Consider the following 25,929-nt stretch of genomic DNA (forward strand, 5'->3'; position numbering starts at 1 on the left):
GTCTGGTGTTACTCTACAGACAGTTACTCCTGTGCTGTAAAAGACCATGAGGATTTTCTCACTCCTACATTGTGTGAGTCTGAACTCACCTATAATAATCATCTTAAGTCTCTATCATTAAGGCCTGTGGACCAATAGTAGAACATGTGGGGAAACAGACAAATCGGTGCACTCTTGGATAGTAACACTAGTAGGAACTATGCAGTATAATAGAAAAGGTAGAAAATGGCTGATGGTATGTTATCTAGTTATACTGTTTTAGAATTATAATTTTGGAATTAGTTTTAGAATAAGACTGTAACGTAACAAAATGAAAAAGTCAAGGGTTCTGAATACTTTCTGAATGCACTTTGTGTGTCTATATATTTTATTCATTTTAAATGAACCAGTCCTATACATCTAAAACACTTGAAAATGTGCCTTGAAGGGGTCAACAGTGGACATTACCTGCACGTATAGACATCCCAGCTGGCATAACGTCACAGAAGTGTCCTGGTTCAACAAATGGGAGTCTGGAGTTACTACAGATCTAAGCCAGGACCCAGAGTATGCAGGTAGTGTGAAGTACCATCAGCTTTACTACAGATCTAAGCCAGGACCCAGAGTATGCAGGTCGTGTGAAGTACCATCAGCTTTACTGCAGATCTAAGCCAGGACCCAGAGTATGCAGGTCATGTGAAGTACCATCAGCTTTACTACAGATCTAAGCCAGGACCCAGAGTATGCAGGTCATGTGAAGTACCATCAGCTTTACTACAGATCTAAGCCAGGACCCAGAGTATGCAGGTCATGTGAAGTACCATCAGCTTTATAGTCATGAGAATAAAACAGCTTCAAAACAATCCACAGAGAAACACTTTACTTACAGTGCTACACATCTGTTATGAGGATTTATTTTTCCTGCTTAATTAGACTGTCAGGTGTAGTTATTCACCAGTTCTAAAGTGTGTTTGTTGTTTATCTTTGTTTCTATGGCTGAAGGGAGGGAGATGCAGAAATTGGCTTTAGAACAGCAGGAATAGATACACAGGCCTGTGGTTTACACACATCTCTCAGCAACTGTGAACAAACTGCCAATGACTGATGTTTTATTTTATTTACCTTTATTTAACTAGGCAAGTCAAGGACAGCCTACCAAAAGGCCTCCAGCGGTGACGGGGCTGGGATTTATATATACAGTTGAAGTCGGAGGTTTACATACACCTTGGCAAAATACATTTAAACTCAGTTTTTCACAATTCCTGACATTTAATCCAAGTTAAATTTCCCTGTCTTAGGTCAGTTAGGATCACCACTTTATTTTAAGAATGTGAAATGTCAGAATTATACTAGACAGAGTGATTTATTTCAGCTTTTATTTATTTCGTCATATTCCCAGTTGGTCAGAAGTTTACATACACTCAGTTAATATTTGGTGGCATTGCCTTTAAATTGTTTAACTTTGGTCAAACGATTTGGGTAGCCTACCACAAGCTTCCCACAATAAGTAGGGTGAATTTTGGCCCATTGCTCCTGACAGAGCTGGTGTAACTGAGTCAGGTTTTTAGGCCTCCTTGCTCGCACACGTTTTTTCAGTTCTGCCCACAATTTTTCTATAGGATTGAGGTCAGGGCTTTGTGATGGCCACTCCAATGCCTTGACTTTTTTGTCCTTAAGCCATTTTGCCACAACTTTGGAAGGATGCTTGGGGTCATTGTCCATTTGGAAGACCCATTTGCGGCCACGCTTTAACTTCCTGACTGATGTCTTGAGATGTTGCTTCAATATATACACACAATTTTCTTACCTCATGATGTCATCTATTTTGTGAAGTGCACCACTCCCTCCTGCAGCAAAGCAGCCCCACAACATGATGCTGGCACCCCCGTGCTTCACGGTTGGGATGGTGTTCTTCGGCTTGCAAGCCTCCCCCTTTTTCTTCCGAACATTATGATGGTCATTATGGCCAAAAAGTTATATTTTTGTTTCATCAGACCAGAGGACATTTCTCCAAAAAGTACGATCTGTTTTTTTTATGGCGGTTTTGGAGCAGTGGCTTCTTCCTTGCTGAGCGGCCTTTCAGGTTGTGTCAATATAGGACTTGTATTACTGTGGATATAGATACTTTTGACCCTGTTTCCTCCAGCATCTTCACAAGGTCCTTTGCTGTTCTTGGATTGATTTGCACTTTCGCACCAAAGAACGTTCATCTCTAGGAGACAGAACACGTCTCCTTCCTGAGCAGTATGACGGCTGCGTGGTCCCATGGTGTTTATACTTGCGTACTATTGTTTGTACAGATGAATGTGGTACCTTCAGGCATTTGAAATTGCTCCCAAGGATGAACCAGACTTGTGGAGGTCTACAATGTTTTTTTCTGAGGTCTTGGCTGATTTCTTTGGATTTTCCCATGATGTCAATCAGAGGCACTGAGTTTGAAGGTAGGCCTTGAAATACATCCACAGGTACAACTCCAATTGACTCAAATGATGTCAATTAGCCTATCAGAAGCTTCTAAAGCTATGACATAATTTTAAGGAATTTTCCAAGCTGTTTAAAGGCACAGTCAATTTAGTGTATGTAAACTTCTGACCCACTGGAATTGTGATACAGTGAATTATAAGTGACATAATCTGTCCTGCTCTTACACATATCCCAGAGGTCATACAGTCTCAGAGACATCATGGTTCTATAGATGGTCTGGTGTGAAACCTCAGAATAATGATCGTGTGGAGTACTATGGGGACAGAATGAGGAACTCCACCCTGAGAATCACAGACCTGAGAGAGAGAGAGAGAGAGAGAGAGAGAGAGAGAGAGAGAGAGAGAGAGAGAGAGAGAGAGAGAGAGAGAGAGAGAGAGAGAGAGAGAGAGAGAGAGAGAGAGAGAGAGAGAGAGAGAGAGAGAGAGAGAGAGAGAGAGAGACTCAGCTGAGGACTGGTTCACATTCAAGACTCAGATCATACAAGGTCATGTCTTTCAAAGTGTGACAAGTGACAGATATTGGCAGTCCTGGAGTCAGGCTGTCTGTCACAGGTACACTATTTTGTAATGCTTTATCAGTTACATTAAACTCAATTGATCATTGTAGCCGGTAAGATGTGTTTTTATATTTTATTTCAATCTACAATATATGATAACATTCATATCATTCTTTATTTTTTAGGGGAACAAGCTTATGTAAGGAATGCATCTGTAGGAATCATAGTGGTTGTTCCCAAATCAAATCACATGTTATTGGTCACATACACATGGTTAGCAGATGTTAATGCGAGTGTAGCGAAATGCTTGTGCTTCTAGTTCCGACAGTGCAGTACTATCTAGCAACTACCTAATACACACATATCTAAAGGGGTGAATGAGAATATGTACATGTAAGTATATGTATGAGTGATGGCAAAGGTGCAATAGATGGTATAAAATACAGTATATACATGTAAGATATGCAATTATTATTAATTAAAGTGGCATTATTTAGAGTGGCATTGCGTAAAGTGATTAGTGATCCATTTATTAAAGTGGCCAGTGATTGGGTCTCTGTTGTAACTTCAATGGGTTACAGACGAGACAGCCTTCCTGTGACATCGGGTGCTGTGGGTGTCCCCAAGGGCATGTAGTTTGCCCCCGGTGATGCATTGTGCATTTGTATATCTGAAAGGGAACAAGACAATACCAAACTTGTCATTAAGCAGTATTTCTTTAGCTCTTTGGGTGTGTTTTAGCGAGAGGAAAATGTGGCCCATAATGTTTGTGGTTGTCATGGGGGATGGCACAACAAATTGGGGAATAATTACTGTAGCTTCAGTACTGTTAACGATTAATGTACAATACTATACAGTCACCCTGTTATTCACTCCAGAACCTATTCAGACTTTAGAAAAGTTGACTTCACATGGACATAAATCCAAAATTGTTGTCTACTTATCTCAAGTCTGAATTGGGCCCTTCATACACATCTCGCTATTAATAATGTACAAAGAAAATGTAAATGATTTTGTAAAATGCTCAATTAAAATGACTTTCATTTAGTGTTGAACTATCCTCTTGAATAAAAGTATATGATAAAAGTGGGCTTGATTTCACCCTCCAAAAATGTCACCTATGTTTAACTAGGCAAGTCAGTTAAGAACAAATTATTTTTTACAATGACGGCCTACACTCAGTGTGCTCCACGTATTACATAGCACAATGTATACAGCTTTATTTAAGAGGCCTAACAATAAATGTACATAGTGATTTGATCATCACATCCCAACTGTAGTATTTTAAGTTGTATCACCTATAGAATAACTAATAATAACTGGACAGGAGGGAGCAGCTCGTTGGGGAAACTCTAATAATCAAATACATGGTAGTACAACACAGGGGCGTGTTTGAGGCAGCACGTTCTATCAACGTATTAAAGTTATGAGGCCACAGAATTAACCAATCAGGTAAGTGATAATCGTATCTAGGCAGATTACCATGTTAATAGACCAATCTATTACACCATCCATCCACCAGCCTAGAATAGACACATAGTCTGTCTGAAATGGCATCCTATTACCTATATACTGTCAGGTGACATTTCAGATGCAGCCATCCTCTCTAATAGTTAGAAGTCAAACAAATAATGACATTTGAAGTTCCTGACATCAAGTCCCTCTTGGGGATTGTCTTTGCAATGATGTCTCACAAATCATCATCGCCATGGTGATGCTCCATGACAATTTATTTGGACGGTTGAAGTGTTGTAGAGGAGTGGGCGTAACAACACTACACCCTTTGGAAAAAAAGGTGCTATTTAGAACCTTAAATGGTTCTTCGGCTGTCCCTGTAACGATCGCTGTTGGTGGAAGGAGAGGAGGACCAAAGTGCAGCGTGGTACGTTTTCATAATGTTTTTAATAAAGATTAATACTGGAACAAAAAACAACAAACAAACAGTTCTGCAAGGTGCAACAAAAACACTAAACAGAAAATAATCACCCACAACTCAAGTGGGAAAAACAGGCTGCCTACGTATGGTTCTCAATCAGGGACAAAGATAGACAGCTGCCTCTGATTGAGAACCATACCAGGCCAAACACAGAAATATCAAACCTAGAACACAACATAGAAATGCCCACCCCAACTCACGCCCTGACCAACCTAAAATAGAGACAAAAACAAGGAACTAAGGTCAGGGCGAGACAGTCCCCACAGGAGAACCCTTTGAAGAACCCTTTTCGGTTGCAGGTAGAACCTCTTTGGTTCCAGATAGAACTCTTTAGGGTTCCATGTAAAACCCTTTCAACAGACCAGATGCTTTTTAACTTTCTGTGGAGAAACCGAACCCGTCACATTAGGAAACTGTTGTAATGAACACTTATGAGTGTGATGGGCTGAATTGTCTGGACATTCCTACCTTAAATAATACTTTTAAGATCAATTTGATAAAACACTTCCGAAGAAGACCTAGTTCTATGTGAAACTTTATTCCTCATCATGCCTTTTCTACTTTTGGTGGCCTTAACTTCATGTTGGTTTGCTATTGACAAAGTACCAGTGAAGCTCTGCTTTTCATCGGCAGGTTTTCTAGTCATGAACCTTCATTTAGAAGTATAATTTCTCTCCACACGTATATTATATCTGGAATAATCAGCACATATTGTATAACAATACATCTTTGTTTTTAGAATATTGGTTGAGAAATAATATCCTATTGGTGAGACAACCTGTAAATGCAGAGGGTCTTTTACTTCATTATGACTCATTCTTATCACTTTACAAGATTCCTGTAACGCCTAAAGAGTTTACAATTATTTTAGTCTCCATTCCCTCAGGTGTTGCTTTATTTTTTATTTATTTAATTAGGCAAGTCAGTGAACAAATTCTAATTTTCAATGACAGCCTAGGAACAGTGGGTTAATAACTGCCTTGTTCAGGGGCAGAACGACAGACTTTTACCTTGTCAGCTCAGAGGATTCAATCTTGCAACCTTCCGGTTACTGGCCCAAAGCTTTAACCACTAGGCTAACTGCCACTCCATTATTCAGGAACATGTTAAGACCCTCAGAACCTACTTTCGATTACCCCTGTTGACTCAACAGTAGTAAAGATTCGTTTTTGTTTTAGTCTACTCAACAACAGAGCGATACTTGCCTTGTATCAACAGGATTTTGTATCTATCTATGCACCTTATGTCATGCCTTATTGGAATCGTTTTATTGATAATATCTGTTGTCTCATACAAACGTACATTCTAACACAATTAAGGAAGTTTATTATAAAATGATTCATTAATATTACCCTGCCAACCACTGATGATATGAATAATTTAAAAAAAATAGATACATTCAAATTGTACATTTTGTAATGCCCACCCAGAAACAGTTATGCATCTTTTTTTGAATGGTATTAATGTAAAAAGAATTGTCAAGACATCAGTAGATTTATAATGGAAAATCTGCATTTAGATTTGACACTATTATGGAGAGACGTATTACATTCATTCTTTACCGACGATAGAAATCATTTGGATGGACATTTTTATTATTCATTCACTCGCCGTACAGTAGGTGGCAGTAATACGGCAATAGGTGTAGTCTGCCATAAAACCTTAAAGAAGAACAAGATGAGAGCAAAGCAGTTTAAATGTACTGTTGTAGCTGAAAACATTTCATATCATACAAAGGAACAGTAGCTTCCACAATGGATCGGGTGAGTCTGGTTTTAATAACAGTATAGGTCTGCTGTATTGTATAAAATGTCTAGGCCTAGTTTTCATCATCGTTGAACCTCCACATATTCTGTTTAGTTCTCTTTGGGGCGGCAGGTAGCCTAGTGGTAAGAGCGTTGGGCCAGTAGCCGAATCCCGAGCTGACAAGGTAAACATATGTCGTTCTGTTCCTGAACAAGGCAGTAGACCCACTGTTCCTAGGCCGTGATTGTAAATACGAATGTGTTCTTCACTCACTTGCCTAGTTATTATATATTTTTTTTAATAACCTGCAACTATATAATTTGTATTTATTATGGATCCCCATTAGCTGCCAAGGCAGCAGCTACTCTTCCTGGGGTCCAGCAAAATTTAGACAGTTCATACAATCATGTTTAGGAATCTGTGACTATGACCTAATTCTCTTCTTCCGCCCAGTGTGCACATGTTCACATTCCTTCACCGATTTCTTACACATTAGCCATTATTTAACCAGGTATTCAAGTGGCCGTTCTAACAAAGAAAAGAAATGGCTGCAGTTCCAAACACGTTGTTTTTCCCTCTGAGATATGCGTGTTTCCACGAGTTACACAGCCACAGCGTCAAACGCCTGTAACGTATTTTTATTAATTTAGGGTTATGCATAAAGTTAGTGTTTGCTAGGTTAGGGTTAAAATCACATTTAAAAAGACCAGTTGTATAAATGGGCGTGGGTTGTGGTAACTAGTGATGACCAGGCACTACTTCCATACAAAGTGTTTTTTTTTTCTCAAAGTTGCCTGGATGTGACGTGTCCTACTTTTACCAATACACTCCTAACAACCAACTCGTTACGAAAATGTATATATGATCAAATAAGCCAGATTTTGGGCCCAGTTATCCCTCTTGTTACTCCTCTTCCGCGCTGTTTGATAGGAAATGACTGGTATAAGAAATACGGTGGAAACTAGCCCATACCCACCAATCCAACGCTCTTAGATTTGTGGGTTGCAGTGAACGATTGAACATTTCAGGTTAAAGGAGATATTCCAGGGATGCACCCAAATCAGAGGTTCAGACTAATACAATATTTGGTTTAATGATCAACTGTAATACTTCTTGCGGCCAACAGGACAAAGCTAGCCTGTCCCCCTCCACCCTCCAGGAGTCCCCAGGTCATCTGCCTCTCCGTACTTTACTGCTGGTTCTGGTCGACTGCAGGAAAACACCGGGGCAGAGTGGAACTGAGAGAGGAGAAGAAATGGAAGATGGAGATTTCATTTCATTAAGTAAGAACCATGTGGGTTAGATTACAGTCTGCTTCTGTAACAATGAATTGGTTCATTATGTACTGATGAAAATATCTGGTTGTTGCACCTAATTTTGAGAAGTGTAACTTGCTCCCCCCACCTAATTGTAACGTTCTTTCATTTAAGAGCACATGTTCAACTTCATAAAAACATGTTTTCCCAAGAGGTTATATGAAAATACATACTGTAGTAAGTGCCAATGTGCTAAATAAAGTAACAGGGGACAACTAAAAAGAACAACCACTGGTTTACAATGGTAAAATAGTCCTTTTAAATCAGCCACAAATGTGCTTATGACAGGGTCAAAGCTAGTTTTGTTCCACAGGTGGTGAAAATTGAATGCAAGCTTCACAAAAAAATATATTCTACCACATCAATTTATGGGTAAAATGGTTCATTTGCTCAGTTTTCTACAAAAAACACCAGATAATTGATAAAAAGACTAGAACCAGCTTACCTGCCTTTGCTCTACAATTTGACTATTTCATGTTCAATGTTTCTTTTGCCCAAAAATGTAAGGAACAGTTAGACCATATTACAACATGGGTTGACCTTAAAATGAGGGACAGATGTAAATTAATCACTAATTAAATTAAATAAATAATGTTCAGAAATGACTGTCAAAGTAACCAAATAACTAGGGCTTTATATGCACACTCATAATTTGCCATTAAACACCTTTCACTGGTGATCTTAATTGGTGTAAGGTCATAACCGAAGTAAGGATACGCCTTCAAAAGCACCTGGTTTTCTGAGAATTCTTTAGAATTATTAGGACATGTATTCACTTTAATCAGAGTTATAGAGGTGTATTTAATCTGTGTATGTGCTAACACAAGCAGCGCCAGCTAACTTCTTTTGACCGAGTGCAGTGAACGTTTATTTTGATTGTCAATTTTTTTTAGATGTGTCCATGTAAACAGGATTATTAGGGAAATTGTTCATTCAAAGCTTGTCAACATCTAAATCAAACTCTTATACTAATTGACTTCACAATAATCGTATTATTCTGCACTTGTAACTTTACTCAACGATGGTAAAACTTGGAGAAATGATTGTATTAGTTGTGTTAAAATCCTTCTAGAAGTGACACAGGGTTGATGTGACAGGGTTGATGTAGGGACTTTTCAAATTCAGAATTTTGTCACTTTATCAAGTCTTTATTCATATGATTTAATAACAGATTTAAAATGTAATACTGATGCACAATTTCTACTGGAATATATGAAAGGGACCCAAAAGGCCTTAATTTCATGGAAGGACCCATCTGTTTATGGACCCATATTTGCAAAACCTAACTATTCAATGCCTTTGTTTCACAGGCGACATCCCTAATCGTTGCTCTCTTAGAGGGAGGGGCTTATCATCTGGGGAGCCTCAACAACATCATGATGCTGACAAGAAAGAGAAGAGTCTCTCCAGAACAAAACACCGGCATAGAGGTATAGGGAAGAAACCTCACCACTGCTGCTCTGACTGTGGGAAGAGTTTTGCTAAACAAGACTTGACTATTCATGAGCAAATTCACACCGGAGAGAAACCATTCCACTGCTCTCGATGCGGGAAGAGATTCACTGCATCTAAAACTTTAAAATCTCATCAGAGAATTCATACAGGGGAGAGGCCTTACCCCTACTTTGATTCTGAGAAATGCTTCAAACAATCAGGATCCCAGACTACACAAAAACACACAGGACAACCTTATTGCTGTGATCAGTGTGGGAAGAGATTCAATCAATCAGGAGCCCTGACTAGACACCAACGCATACACACAGGAGAAAAGCCTTATAGCTGTGATCAGTGTGGGAAGAGTTTTACTCGAGATTACACCCTGACTATACACCAACGCATACACACAGGAGAGAAACCTTATAGCTGTGATCAGTGTGAGAAGAGATTCAATCAATCAGGAGACCTAACTGCACACCAGCGCATACACACAGGGGAGAAACCTTATAGCTGTGATCTGTGTGGGAAGAGCTTCAATCAATTAGGACACCTGACTAGACACCAACGCATACACACAGGAGAGAAGCCTTATAGCTGTGATCAGTGTGGGAAGAGCTTCAATCAATCAGGAGACCTAACTACACACCAGCGTATACACACAGGGGAGAAGCCTTGTAGCTGTGATCAGTGTGGGAAGAGCTTCAGTCAATTAGGACAACTGATTATACACCAACGCATACACACAGGAGAGAAACCTTATAGCTGTAATCAGTGTGGGAAGAGCTTCAATCACTCAGGAGCCCTGACTAGACACCAACGCATACACACAGGAGAGAAGCCTTATAGCTGTGATCAGTGTGGGAAGAGCTTCAGTCAATTAGGACAACTGATTATACACCAACGCATACACACAGGAGAGAATCCTTATAGCTGTAATCAGTGTGGTAAGAGCTTCAATCACTCAGGAGCCCTGACTAGACACCAACGCATACACACAGGAGAGAAGCCTTATAGCTGTGATCAGTGTGGGAAGAGCTTCAATCATTCAGGTACCCTGAGCGAACACCAACGCACACACACAGGAGAGAAGCCTTATAGCTGTGATCAGTGTGGGAAGAGCTTCAATCACTCAGGACACCTGACCATACACAAACGCATACACACAGGAGAGAAGCCTTATAGCTGTGATCAGTGTGGGAAGAGCTTCAATCAATCAGTACACCTGACTACACACCAACGCATACACTTTGGAGAGAAACCTTACTCCTGTCTATGTGGAAAAAGCTTTGCTCATTCAGGGTCACTGAAAAAACACCAGAAATCACAAACATGTCGTCTTTCATCTCCCTCCTCTCCGGCACCGGTTCAAGATCCCTAAATAAAGTTTACATAGAAAACATCTTGTAAACAGTCATCCATCTCCCATTCTCTAACAGTTACTAAGTCTGATTACCATGGTAACCTGTGTAGCATAATATGCAGCTCTGGATCCATATTTATCAAGTGTCTTGGAGTAGGAGTGTGGTGGGGTGTGTTGGGGTGGGGGGGTTCAGAGCTGTATCTTATTTCATTAACTCCTATTATCCTTTAAATAATAATAGAATAATGTTTCAACAATACAAGGTTTGTATTCATGTATTCAGGAGATCAATAAATTAAATCCATTATCTGCTCAACCCCATCTGCTTCTCACTTCTTTTATATGTTTTTTATATGGACCAGAGGCCTCTTCTAGAATATTTTGCTCCATAAAGATCTAGACATATTTATTGTAAAACCCTTTAACAGGTTTTAGTGCATCTGATGGGCCATACAGAAGAATGCAGCTATAGGAAATGTTGTTGTTCTCATCCTCTGGCTTCATGTGGTTCAGGTGACCATTTTTCTAAAGTCTTATATTTCACTTAATCATCTTGATTGTTATTCAATGACTGATTCATTCATTTGTGTAAAAAACATGAAGAAAGCCTCCAAATCTGACAAGGGTCACAGCAGGGAATGGACAGGGGAGTTGAAGTCCAAATGTATTTATTTATTATTTATCTTTTTATCAGTGTTTGATTAATCTTGCCTGGCACAGTGGAACCAATGGAATAGTCCCAAGGTATGTTTGTCTGTCTTTTCTCCTCCAGGGAGACTCAGTCCAGTGTATGACAACGTCCCAGGCATGGCCATGGCCTCTACTGCAACACAGACTAACAAGGTGATGCTGACTACACCAATGCCCACCTCTCTTGCTCCAATAACCAGGAAGTGCCTCTGTACTCCACTGTCCAACCTCCTCAACCCCAGAAAGAAGATGAGTATATTCTTGGGTTTAATATAGTATACTATATGGTTTAATATACCTTTGGCCAAACCCAAAGTGCTATACAGAAACCCAGCCTAAAACCCCAAACAGCAAGCAATGCAGGTGTAGAAGCACGATGGCTCGGAAAAACTCCCTAGAAAGGCCACAACCTAGGAAGAAACCGCGAGAGGAACCAGGCTATGTGGGGTGGACAGTCCTCTTCTGGCTGTGCCGGGTGGTGATTATAACAGAACATGGCCAAGATGTTCAAATGTTCATAAATGACCAGCATGGTCAAATAATAGTAATCACAGTGAACAGGTTAGGGTTCCATAGCCACAGGCAGAACAGTTGAAACGAGCAGCAGCACGGCCAGGTGGACTGGGGACAACGAGTCATCATGCCAGGTAATCCTGAGGCATAGTCCTAGGGCTCATGTCCTCCGAGATAGAGAAATAGAAAATTAGAGAGAGCATACTTCAATTCACACAGGACCCCCGGATAACACAGGAGAAATACTCCAGATATAACAAACTGACCCTAGCCCCCCGACACAAACTACTGCATCATAAATACCGGAGGCTGAGACAGGAGGGGTCAGGAGACACTGTGGCCCCATCCGATGATACCCCCGGACAGGGCCAAACAGGCAGGATATAACCCCACCCACTTTGCCAAAGCACAGCCCCCACAATACTAGAGGGATATCTTCAACCACCAAATTTCCATCCTGAGACAAGGCCGAGTATAGCCCACAAATATCTCCGCCACGGCACAAGCCAAAGGGGGGCGCTAACCCAGACAGGAAGACCATGTCAGTGACTCAACACACTCAAGTGACGCACCCCTCCTAGGGACGGCATAGAAAAGCACCAGTGAATCAGTTACTCAGCCCCTGTAATAGGGTTAGAGGCAGAGAATCCCAGTGGAGAGAGGGGAACTGGTCAGGCAGAGGCAGCAAGGGCGGTTCGTTGTTCCAGTGCCTTTCCGTTCACTCCTGGGACAGACTACACTCAATCATAGGACCTACTGAAGAGATGAGTCTTCAGTAAAGACTTAAAGGTTGAGACCGAGTCTGCGTCTCTCACATGGGTAGGCAGACCATTCCATAAAAATTGAGCTCTATAGGAGAAAGCCCTGCCTCCAGCTGTTTGCTTAGAAATTCTAGGGAAAATTAGGAGGCCTGCATCTTGTGACCGTAGCGTACATGTAAGTATGTACGACAGGACCAAATCAGAATCAGGTAGGAGCAAGCCCATGTAATGCTTTGTAGGTCAGCAGTAAAACCTTGAAATCAGCCCCTGCATTAACAGGAAGCCAGTGTAGGGAGGCTCTGGAGTAATATGATACATTTTTGGGGTTCTCGTCAGGATTCTAGCAGCCGTATTTAGCACTAACTGAAGTTTATTTAGTGCTTTATCCGGGTAGCCGGAAAGTAGAGCATTGCAGTAGTCTAACCTAGAAGTAACAAAAGCATGGATTAATTTTTCTGCATAATTTTTGGACAGAAAATTTCATATTTTTGCAATGTTATGAAATGGAAAAAAGCTGTCTTTGAAACAGTCTTTAAGTTCGTCAAAAGAGAGATCAGGGTCCAGAGTAACGCAAAGGTCCTTCACAGTTTTATTTGAGACGACTGTACAACCATCAAGATTAATTGTCAGATTCAACAGAAGATCTCTTTGTTTCTTGGGCCGAGAACAAGCATCTCTGTTTTGTCCGAGTTTAAAAGTAGAACGTTTGCAGCCATCCACTTCCTCATGTCTGAAACACAGGCTTCCAGTGAGGGCAATTTTGGGGCTCTGCCATGTTTCATTGAAATGTACAGCTGTGTGTCATCCGCATAGCAGTAAAAGTTAACATTATGTTTTCGAATGACATCCCCAAAAGGTAAAATTCATAGTGAAACAATAGTGGTTCTAAAACGGAACCTTGAGGAACACCGAAATTTACAGTTGATTTGTCAGAGGACAAACCATTCAAAGAGACAAATTGATATCTTTCCGACTGATAAGATCTAAACCAGGCCAGAACTTGTCGTGTAGACCAATTTGGGTTTCCAATCTCTCCAAAAGAATGTGGTGATCGATGGTATCAAAAGCAGCACTAATGTCTAGGAGCACGAGGACAGATGCAGAGCCTCGGTTTGACGCCATTAAAAGGTAATTTACCACCTTCACAAGTGCAGTCTCAGTGCTATGATGGGGTCTAAAACCCGACTGAAGCATTTCGTATACATTGTTTGTCTTCAGGAAGCCAGTGAGTTGCCGCGCAACAGCTTTTTCCCACAAAAATTGAGAGGAATGGAAGATTCGATATAGGCCGATTAGTTTTTTATATTTTCTGGTTTGGCTTTTTCAAGAGAGGCTTTATTACTGCCACTTTTAGTGAGTTTGGTACACATCCGGTGGATAGAGAGCCATTTATTATGTTCAACATAGGAGGGTCAAGAACAGGAAGCAGCTGTTTCACTAGTTCAGTTGGAATAGGGTCCAGTATGCAGCTTGAAAGTTTAGAGGCCATGATTATTTTCATCACTGTGTCAAGAGATATAGTACGAAAACACTTGAGTGTCTCCCTTGATCCTATGTCCTGGAAGAGTTGTGCAGACTCAGGACAACTGAGCGTTGGAGAAATACGCAGATTTAAAGAGGAGTCTGTCATTTGCTTTCTGATAATCATGATCTTTTCCTCAAAGAAGTTCATTAATATATTACTGCTGAAGTGAAAGCAATCCTCTCTTATGGAATGGTGCTTATTAGTTAGCTTTGCAACAGTACCAAAAATACATTTCTGATTGTTCTTATTTTCCTCAATTAAGTTTGAAAAATAGGATGATTGAGCAGCAGTGAGGGCTCTTAGATACTGCACGGTACTGTCTTTCCAAGCTAGTCGGAAGACTTCCAGTTTGGTGTGGAGCCATTTCCGTTCCAATTTTCTGGAAGCTTGCTTCAGAGCTCGGGTATTTTCTGTGTACCAGGGAGCTAGTTTCTTATGACAAATGTTTTTAGGGGTGCAACTGCATCTAGGGTATTGCCTAAGGTTAAACTGAGTTCTTCAGTTTGGTGGTTAACTGCTTTTTGTCCTCTGACGTCCTTGGGTAGGCAGAGGGAGTCTGGAAGGGCATCAAGGAATCTTTGGGTTGTCTGAGAATTTATAGCACGACTTTTGATGCTCCTTGGTTGGGGTCTGAGCAGATTATTTGTTGCGATTGCAAATGTAATAAAATGGTGGCCCGATAGTCCAGGATTATTAGGAAAAACATTAAGATCCACAACATTTATTCCATGGGACAAAACTAGGTCCAGAGTATGACTGTGACAGTGAGTAGGTCCAGAGACATGTTGGACAAAACCCACTGAGTCGACGATGGCTCCAAAAGCCTTTTGGAGTGGGTCTGTGGACTTTTCCATGTGAATATTAAAGTCACCAAAAATTAGAATATTATCTGCTATGACTACAAGGTCCGATAGGAACTCAGTGAGGAACTCGGTGAGGAACGCTGTACATGGCCCAGGAGGCCGGTAAACAGTAGCTATAATACATGATTGAGTAGGCTGCAAAGTTTTCATGACTAGAAGCTCAAAAGACGAACGTTTTTTTTTTGTAAATTGAAATTTGCTATCGTAAATGTTTGCAATACCTCCATCTTTGCGGGATGCGCGGGGGGATATGGTCACTAGTGTAACCAGTTGGTGAGGCCTCATTTAACACAGTAAAGTCCTCAGGCTTAAGCCAAGATTATGATCAGTGATTAGTTAATTGACTATAACTGTGTTGGAATTGAGGGATCTAACATTAAGTAGCCCTATTTTGAGATGTGAGGTATCACAATCTCTTTCAATAATGGCAGGAATGGAGGAGGTCTTTATTCTAGTGAGATTGATAAGGCGAACACCGCCATGTTTCGTTTTGCCCAACCTAGGTTGAGGCACAGACACGGTCTCAATGGGGATAGCTGAGCTGACTACACTGACTGTGCTAGTGGCAGACTCCACTAAGCAGGCAGGCTGGCTAAAAGCCTGCTGCCTGGCCTGCACCCCATTTCATTGTGGAGCTAGGGGAGTTAGAGCCCTGTCTATGTTTGTAGATAAGATGAGAGCACCCCTCCAGCTAGGATGGAGTCCATCACTCCTCAACAGGCCAGGCTTGGTCCTGTTTGTGGGTGAGTTCCAGAAAGAGGGCAAATTATCTACAAATTCTATCTTTTGGGAGGGACAGAAAACAGTTTTCAACCAGCGAGTGAGTTGTGAGACTCTGCTGTGGAGCTCAGTAGTAACCTACCCATCCCCATTTACAATTGTATTCATCAACTAAATAAATGATACTATATCCTTCCTGTTTGGCCCTGTCCGGGGGTGTCCTCAGATGGAGCCACAGTGTCTCCTGACCCCTCCTGTCTCAGCCTCCAGTATTTATGCTGCAGTAGTTTATGTGTCGGGGGGCTAGGGTCAGTTTGTTATATCTGGAGTCCTTCTCCTGTCCTATTCGGTGTCCTGTGTGAATTTAAGTGTGCTCTCTCTAATTCTCTCTTTCTCTCTTTCTTTCTCTCTCTCGGAGGACCTGTGCCCTAGGACCATGCCTCAGGACTACCTGGTATGATGACTCCTTGCTGTCCCCAGTCCAGCTGGCCGTGCTGCTGCTCCAGTTTCAACTGTTCTGCCTTATTATTATTGGACCATGCTGGTAATTTATGAACATTTGAACATCTTGGCCATGTTCTGTTATAATCTCCACCCGGCACAGCCAGAAGAGGACTGGCCACCCCACATAGCCTGGTTCCTCTCTAGGTTTCTTCCTAGGTTTTGGCCTTTCTGGAGAGTTTTTCCTAGCCACCGTGCTTCTACACCTGCATTGCTTGCTGTTTGGGGTTTTAGGCTGGGTTTCTGTACAGCACTTTGAGATATCAGCTGATGTATGAAGGGCTATATAAATACATTTGATTTGATTACTATTGGGACGATCTTTGCCTAAACCCTAAACTAACACTAATCTTAACCAATTTACATTTATACTTTATAGAGGTGTGGACATCCCAATGATCCCGAATAGCACAGACCCTCTGGGAAGGTCTATGAACTGCTCTATTCGAATGAAAGGACATCCCAAGTTGTCTGATGTGGAACTGGTAACAACACAGTCTGTGATTGGCTAACAACATTTAGATCTGAATACAGCGACATAAATGACATACCATGCCATGAGGTGCTGAGGGAAAGACAGATTATCTATGATATTTTCTAGGCCATTAGCGATAACAGGAAATACACAAGCCGTAGGCTCCACTATAGTTCAAGGTGGCTATGCCGGATTGTCTGCTTGCACGGGAAAAATTGTACGTTTCTAACATTTATGGTTGAGATTGAATTAATATAAACTATGCACATTATCACTTTCATTAACACGAGATGCAGGCGTCACGCAGACGTTAGTAGCATGTCATGTAAGTCAGACGCGTCACACTAGTAAGGCGTTGGTGTCATGTCAGGTGGTACGGTTGCCTAGGCTTATATATGTCCCTTATCACTCCCCCATAGAACTCTGCAGGGCGCTTGCCATCCTCCTGTCTCTCTCACCAGTCACGGGTAAATTTGAAGGAAGGGATCTAGCCTCCTAATGTTCGTTTCTCTCTTTAAAAATTCTTGATTTCCTTTTTCATTTGGAAAACATTCCTTTCTAGTGTGGTGATCAACCCAGAGTAACCATTAGCCTTGGACTCCAGGCTGGTCATGTGGTGGTGATCAACCCAGAGTAGCCATTAGCCGTGGTCTCCAGGCTGGTCATGCGGTGGTGATCAACCCAGAGTAACCATTAGCCGTGGTCTCCAGGCTGGTCATGCGGTGGTGATCAACCCAGAGTAGCCATTAGCCGTGGTCTCCAGGCTGGACATGCGGTGGTGATCAACCCAGAGTAGCCATTAGCCGTGGTCTCCAGGCTGGTCATGCAGTGGTGATCAACCCAGAGTAGCCATTAGCTGTGGCCTCCAGGCTGGACATGCGGTGGTGATCAACACAGAGTAGCCATTAGCCGTGGTCTCCAGGCTGGTCATGTGGTGATGATCAACCCAGAGTAGCCATTAGCCGTGGTCTCCAGGCTGGTCATGCGGTGGTGATCAACCCAGAGTAGCCATTAGCCGTGGTCTCCAGGCTGGTCATGTGGTGATGATCAACACAGAGTAGCCATTAGCCGTGGTCTCCAGGCTGGTCATGTGGTGGTGATCAACACAGAGTAGCCATTAGCCGTGGTCTCAAGGCTGGTCATGCGGTGGTGATCAACCCAGAGTAGCCATTAGCCGTGGTCTCCAGGCTGGTCATGTGGTGGTGATCAACCCAGAGTAACCATTAGCCGTGGTCTCCAGGCTGGTCATGTGGTGGTGATCAACCCAGAGTAACCATTAGCCGTGGTCTCCAGGCTGGTCATGCGGTGGTGATCAACCCAGAGTAGCCATTAGCTGTGGTCTCCAGGCTGGTCATGCGGATGTCCAGTGCCTTGTGGTTGGATCTAGTCATTTCGTGGCAGTTTTCAGCTCCTCTCTCAGCTGGCTAACCTAGTTTCGTAGCTCTGCCGACTGTATATCCTTCCATTTTGTCAATTAATTCCGGCTTCATTTCAGTTAATGCCTGTAGAACAGCTTCTTGTCCAGTCGCCTCAGCTGTGCATTGTTCAGTTGTTGGTGTAGATTCATGGTCCTTGGCTAGGCTAGCTGGTCTGTTAGAATTAGCCCTAGGCTGATTCTTGCTGTTGGTGCCTGACATCTTCGACAAAAACGTGACATTAAGCCTTAAAATGGAGTCTCAGGTTGTAGAGGGGTATTTTGATCCAAATTAAAATTGTATTTGATTTTACTAGGCAACTAAATAAGAATTTGTTGTTAACTGACAATGATCCTGGACGACTCTGGGCCAATTGTGCTCCACCCTTTGGGACTCCTAAACACGGCCAGTTGAGATACAGCCTGGAATCAAACCAGGGTCCGTAGTAACGCCTCTGGCACTGAGATGTAGTACCTTAGACCGCTGCGCCACTCGGGAGCCCCGAAATACAATCTGCACAAGTATTTAAATGTTCTGTTGAGGAGCTCAGAAAAGTACATCCTCACATGGCGCCGCTCCTCGTCGCCCCTGCGGGTATTTGGGGATTAACAACATTTTTGTTATTGTATCTGATGATGGTGGTACTGTATCCCCCCCTCCCGCATTCATTTCCCACAATGGACTTTTTTCCCCCGTTCACTACCCGTCCAGTAGGTGGCGGTAATACGCCAATAGGTGTAGTGTGACATTAAACCTTAAAGAAGAAGACAACAAAGTAGCCTAACTGTTCTGTTGTTGCCGACCACATTTCATGTCTTACAAAGAAACAATAGCTTCCACAATGGATCGGGTAAGTATGGTTTTAACAGTATATGCCTGCTGTGCTGTATAAAATGTCTAGGCCTAGTTATCATCTTTGCACCTCTACATTCCTGTTTTCGGTTAAATGTCGTTACAAAATAAAAGACAAGACAGTAAAACTTGTTGGGATTTTTTTTTTACTTCAACAAAGTAGCCTGTTGAGGAATCTGTGGCTATAACCTAATTATCTCTCCTTCCACAAAGTGTGCACATGTTAACATTCTTTCACTGATTTCGAACACATTATCCATTATTTGACCAGATGCTCAAGTGGCCGCTCAAACAAAAAAAAAAAAAGTAAGGCAATCGTGAAGAGTCAAGATCACGTGGGACCATAATATGCAATGAGGGCAGATGTACGTGTTACCACGGCCACAAAGTCAAATGTCTATATCGTGTTTTTATTTATTTAGGGTTAGGCATAAAGTTGGAAGTGGCGCAGTCTAAGTCACTGCGTGTCAATGCTAGAGGCGTCACTACAGACATCCTGGTTCGAATCCCACTGGGCGGCGCACAATTGCCCCAGCGTCATCCGGGTATGGCCAGTGTCGGCCGTCATTGTAAATAAGAATTGGTTCTTAACTGACATGCCTCGTTAAATAAAAAACTAGTATGGTTAGTGTTCAAATAAAATGTTAATAAGATCAATTGTGGAAATGGGCGTGGTTTATGACTAGTGACGACCAGGCACTACTCTCATATAAAGTGTTCTACTTTTATCAATACACTCCTAACAACCTACTCGTTACGAAATGTATATTCAATCACATAAGTCAGAAGCCAGATTCTGGGCTTCGCCTCTAAATTGCTGTTTGAAAGGAAATGACTGGTATGAGATATATGGTGGAAACTAGCCCAAGCTTCCACCAATCTAATGCTCTTAGATTTGTGGGTTGTAGTGAACGATTGAATATGTCAATCAGATTTAAGGGATGCACTCAAATCAATCAGAGGTTTAGACTAAATTAACACAATATTTGGTTTAATTATACACGTTTTAATACTTCTTGCGGCCAACAGGACAACGCTAGCCCGTTCCCCTGCACCCTCCCGGAGTCCCCGTGTCAAACGCCTCCTAGTTCCGCTTTACTGCGGGGTCTGGTCGACTGCAGGAAAACACCGGGGCAGAGTGGAACTGAGACAGGAGAAAAGAAAGAAGATGGAGAATTGATTTCATTAAGTAAGAACCATGGTGTGTAGATTAGACTACAATCTGCTTCTGAAACAATAGCGAAGGTGCATAAAGATGGCGGCCCGCATGTACTTACCACAAAATTACTCCTTTTGCTGAGTTCACTGTATTCTACATTGCTCTTTTTACTGTTTTTTTTGTATGGTCATTAGCGCAGTAAACATGATCCCAATTTTTGCTTCAAGACGGCGGCGATTTGAAAAATCAAGAAAGTAGATTGTGATGATATATTGGAACATTGAACCATGTCGCACACCGTAGTTCCAAAACTCAGTAGATCGTGCTAAAACAAAGATCATATCTGAATTCTGCCATTTTATGAACTTTAGTCATTAATTGAATAATGATATATTGATAACATCTGGGTAGTTCCACCCATTTTTAAAAGTAACTTAAAATTAGGTGAAATATATCTATATATATTTAACATTGTCATAAAGACAACATGTTCAATTTCATGAAAACATGTTTTCCCATCTCAAGATATTGAATAAAAATATAACTATACTAAGTGCCTATGTACCAAATAAAGTAACAGGGTTGACTGTAAAAGTCTTAAATCAGCCATCAATTCACTTGTGACAGGGAATGGAAGCTTGTTTTTTGCAACAGTTAGTGTCAATTTAATGCAATCCAGAAAATGGAATTGTTCAAAGATTACTAGCATGTCTATGTATGGGTAAATGGGTTGACATGCTCAGTTTTCCGCCACAAAACAGCTTAAGTTGACAATCGAAGTAACGCTGTTAAAAACCTGTTTTTCTGAGCAATATTTCAAATTATTAAGACACGTAAAGGCCTTCATCAGATTCATAGAGGCATATTTAATCTGCATATGTTCTAGCACGAGCAGCGCAAGTTTCCTTCATGCTTCTCTGTGGTAGTACATTTATTTAGATGCTATTCAATATCTTTCTTTCACAGGGGACAGCCCGAACCGTTGCTCTCTCAGTGGGAGGGGCTTATCATCTGGGGAGCCTCGACAACATCATGATGCTGACAAGAAAGAGAAGAGTCTCTCCAGGCCAGAACACCTCAAGAAACACCAGCAGAGACTTACAGGGAAGAAACCTCACCACTGCTGCTTTGACTGTGGGAAGAGTTCTGCTAAACAGAGGGAATTGGTCATTTACAAGCAGATTCACACTGGGAGGAAAATGTACCGCTGCTCTCAGTGTGGGAAGAGTTTTGCTGCATCTAAAACCTTACAATCTCAGAGAATTCATACAGGGGAGAGGCCTTACCCCTGCTTTGATTGTGGGAAGAGCTTCAGTCAATCAGGAGCCCTGACTACACACCAACGCATACACACAGGAGAGAAGCCTTATAGCTGTGATCAGTGTGGGAAAAGCTTCAACCAATCAGGAAACCTGACTACGCACCAGCGTGTACACACAAGAGAGAAGCCTTATAGCTGTGATCACTGTGGGAAGAGCTTTGCTCTATCCGGGAACCTGACTAGACACCAGCGCATACACACAGGAGAGAAGCCTTATAGCTGTGATCAGTGTGGGAAGAGTTTCAATCAATCAGGAGAACTGACTAGACACCAACGCATACACACAGGAGAGAAGCCTTATAGATGTGATCAGTGTTGGAAGAGCTTTGCTCTGTCCGAAGACCTGACTAGACACCAGCGCATACACACAGGAGAGAAGCCTTATAGCTGTGAACAGTGTGGGAAGAGCTTCATGGATTCTGGTAGTCTGACTAGACACCAGCGCATACACACAGGAACAAAGCCTTATAGCTGTGATCAGTGTGGTAAGAGCTTCATGGATTCAGGAAGTCTGACTAGACACCAGCGCATACACACAGGAGCAAAGCCTTATAGCTGTGATCAATGCGGGAAGAGTTTTGCTCAATATTCCACTCTGACTGCACACCAACGCATACACACAGGAGAGAAGCCTTATATCTGTGATCAGTGTGGGAAGAGCTTCAATCGTTCAGGAGCCCTGACTACACACCAACGCATACATACAGGAGAGAAGCCTTATAGCTGTGATCAGTGTGGGAAGAGCTTCAATCATTCAGGAGCCCTGACTAGACACCAGCTCACACACACTGGAGAGAAACCTTACTCTTGTCTATGTGGAAAGAGCTTTGCTCGTTCAGGGTCACTGAAACAACACCAGAAAGCATCTCCCTCCTACAGCACCGGTTACAGATCTCTAAATGAAGTTACAATAGAAAACATCTTGTAAAGAGTCATCCATCTCCCATTCGCTAACAGTTTACTAAGTCTTATTACCATGATAACATGTGTAGATAATATGCAGCTCTGGGTCTATATGTATTAAGCGTCTTGGAGTAGGAGTTCTGTGTGTGGTGGGGTGGGGGGGTTCAGAGCTGTATCTATTTCATTAATTCCTATTATCCATTAAATAATTGTGTAATGTAGAATGTTTCAACAATACTAGGTATGTATTCAAAAGATCAATAAATTACATCCATTATCTGCTCAACGTCTGCTTATCACGTTCATTTTATGTATTTATTATCTATTATAATAACACATGTATAAGGAGCATAGGACTCCTGTAGAATTAGTTTGCTCCTAAAAGATGTTCATATATTTATTGTAAAACCCTTCACCAGGTCAAATCAAATGTATTTGTCACATACACATGGTTAGCAGATGTTCATGCGAGTGTAGTGAAATGCTTGTGCTTCTAGTTCCAACAATGCAGTAATAACCAACGAGTAATCTAACTAACAATTCCAAAACTACTACCTTATACACACAAGTGTAAAGGGATAAAGAATATGTACATAAAGATATATGAATGAGTGATGGTACAGAGCAGCATAGGCAAGATGCAGTAGTGTAGCTGATGGGACATATGGAAGTACAGAAGACATAGGACTATTAGTGTGGTCTAATTATGTTGTATTTATTTTAAAGGATTTTAATAGTTAATTGGTTCCTGCATGTGACTGGCTGTTATCCTGCAGGCTCAGTTTTCCAGGAAACTGATCAATGTCTCCTATCTTAACATCCAGAACATATTCTGGGTGTTCTGTCTGAGGGTCACAGTCACCTGCATGAACCAAAACCGAGTGAGAGAAGAGCGAGCACTCTCTTCAGAAATACAATTCCAGCACAATGTCCTCTACATTACCATTCTACTTCTTTTTGGTGAGTTGTTACGTGGAACAAATGCTTGTATGAAAATATCTGGAATGTGGTTTCATGTTTTCTTGTTTTGTTTAACATTGCTGATTGCATATTCATTTTTTAAATATGTATATATTTGTTCAAGTTTAGTTGTATTATGTAGAACAGACCAATATGTTGTTAGCCTGGGTCCCACTACTCAGTGTTGTAGTGATGGTCCTGAGAATAGAGACCAGGATATGTTGTTGTCCTGGGTCCCACTACTCAGTGTTATAGTGATGGTCCTGAGAATAGAGACCAGGATATGTTGTTGTCCTGGGTCCCAATACTCAGTGTTATAGTCATGGTCCTGAGAATAGAGACCAGGATATGTTGTTGGCCTGGGTCCCACTACTCAGTGTTATAGTGATGGTCCTGAGAATAGAGACCAGGATATGTTGTTGGCCTGGGTCCCACTACTCAGTGTTATAGTGATGGTCCTGAGAATAGAGACCAGGATATGTTGTTGGCCTGGGTCCCACTACTCAGTGTTATAGTGATGGTCCTGAGAATAGAGACCAGGATATGTTGTTGTCCTGGGTCCCACTACTCAGTGTTATAGTGATGGTCCTGAGAATAGAGACCAGGATATGTTGTTGGCCTGGGTCCCACTACTCAGTGTTATAGTGATGGTCCTGAGAATAAAACAGGTTTAAAAGAACAACAGAGAAACACGTATCTTACAGTGCTACACATCTGTTATAATAGAGACTTTTTCCTGCTTAATTGAAGTATCAGGTGTAGTTTTTCACCAGTTATAAAGTGTGTTTGTTTTCTCTCTTTATGTTTCTATGGCTGCAGGAAGGGAGATGCAACAACAGCCTTGAGAACATCTGGACTCAAATAGAACTCTTACCTGACAGCAACTTGGAGCAAAGTAGACGATAGCAGACAACATGATTCTTAGTGAAAGGGTTGTTGTTGAGTGTTTTATTGGCTTTACTCAACTTTTATAGATCAGGTCAAATCTTATCCAAAAACTTTCTGTTGTAAGATTATCCTACATGAGATGTGAGATTTTATGTTGTCATAACTAAATTGAGCTTGTATATTTAAATAGATGTTTGATTGCTCTGGTCTAGGGGTGCATCACTTGCAGCCTTGAGACTGGAATTCTCTCTCAGCAACCCTCTAATCCTTATTTGAACACTGTGACAACAAAGTAACTGTACTGTAGTTTACATATTTCTTGTTTTAGGAATGAACACTGAAAAAACAATAGCTTGGACAACAAAACCATTACTGTAAAAGTTGTTGGGATTTTTCTTTTCCTTCAGCAAGGTACCCATTCATGTTTAGAAATCTGTCGTATTACGTATCCCCTAAAGTGTGCACTTGTTCACAAGGACGGGGTTTTAAAAACAGACACAGAGGGAATAAAGGAAGTGGTCGAGGACTTTTATGGGGAACTGTTTGGGGTAAAAGATGTGTGCGAGGAAACAATGGGGGACCTTTTAACATACATTGACAAGACCCTACCCAACACGGACGACCTGAAAAAAGACCTGACGAGGACAGAAATCGACCAAGGACTGAAACATTTTAAGAGGGGTAAATCACCGGGGGAGGACGGCCTCCCTTTGGAGTTTTATCTGACCTTTTGGGATGTTTTAGCCAACGAACTTCTGACTGTTTTTACTGACTTCGAACACCTCGACAGACTACCCGACAGTTTTAGAGTGGGGATCGTGATGCTTTTACACAAGAAAAACGACAGGACGGACCTGAAGAACTGGAGACCGATTACCCTTTTAAACTTTGATTGTAAACTTTTTACCAAGGTTTTAACACTCAGAATGTCTTCTGTTTTAGGGGAGGTGATCCACCCGGACCAAACCTGTGCCGTGCCCGGAAGGAAGATCACGGACAGCCTGATACTGATCCGAGATGCCATCTGTTATGCGAGAGACAGAAACATGCGGCTTGTAGTCCTAAATTTAGATTTTGAAAAAGCCTTTGATCGGGTCTCGCACCAGTACCTCTTTAAGGTACTGCAAAAAATGGGTTTCCCCGACAGGTTTTTAGCTTGGGTGGGACTGCTGTACGGGGACATCACCAGCAAAATCCTTGTAAATGGGCATCTGTCAAAAGCAGTGGGAGTACACTGCGGCGTCCGTCAGGGCTGTCCTTTATCTCCTCTTCTGTTCGTGGCCTGTATTGAACCACTGGCACAGGTCTTGAGAAGGGACCAAGGGATCAGTGGGGTGGGTATCCCGGGGAGTGGGGGGATGACCGCCAAGTGCGTCTTTTACATGGACGACGTCAACATTTTATGTACCGACCTTTTATCCGTCGACAGGACTCTGGACAGGACTGACTGGTACGGACGAGCCACTGGGGCGAGACTGAACAGAGACAAGACAGAGGCCCAGTTCTTCGGACCATGGGCAGACCCAGACTTGACCAGACTACCTCTGACAGTCAAATAGACGGACATAAGGGTACTGGGGGTAAAGTTTGACCGGGGGGGGAGGAGGGAGCGGCAACTGGAGTGGAATC

The 25,929-nt window shown here is 42.0% G+C and overlaps 1 protein-coding gene across 4 annotated transcripts in view; it reads left to right on the forward strand.

Moving 5' to 3' along the window:
* LOC135534369 (zinc finger protein 501-like) overlaps positions 1–22,646 on the forward strand; it is a 53,591-nt gene extending 30,945 nt beyond the window's left edge. The window contains exons 1-3 of one of the 4 annotated variants that reach the window (XM_064961399.1): positions 16,548–16,812; positions 20,099–20,270; positions 21,195–22,646. In XM_064961399.1, the coding sequence (XP_064817471.1) occupies positions 16,723–16,812; positions 20,099–20,270; positions 21,195–22,477 (1,545 nt within the window). In that variant the 5' untranslated portion in view covers positions 16,548–16,722 and the 3' untranslated portion in view covers positions 22,478–22,646. Of the gene's footprint in view, positions 1–7,767; positions 7,925–9,267; positions 16,813–18,820; positions 19,068–20,098; positions 20,271–21,194 lie in introns of those variants that run through there. The other 3 variants (XM_064961402.1, XM_064961408.1, XM_064961396.1) reach the window with 3 other exon arrangements.
* Positions 22,647–25,929: the final 3,283 nt, after the last annotated feature.

This window comes from Oncorhynchus masou, chromosome 5 (genome assembly GCF_036934945.1).
Source record: "Oncorhynchus masou masou isolate Uvic2021 chromosome 5, UVic_Omas_1.1, whole genome shotgun sequence".
NCBI classification, from domain to species: domain Eukaryota; kingdom Metazoa; phylum Chordata; class Actinopteri; order Salmoniformes; family Salmonidae; genus Oncorhynchus; species Oncorhynchus masou.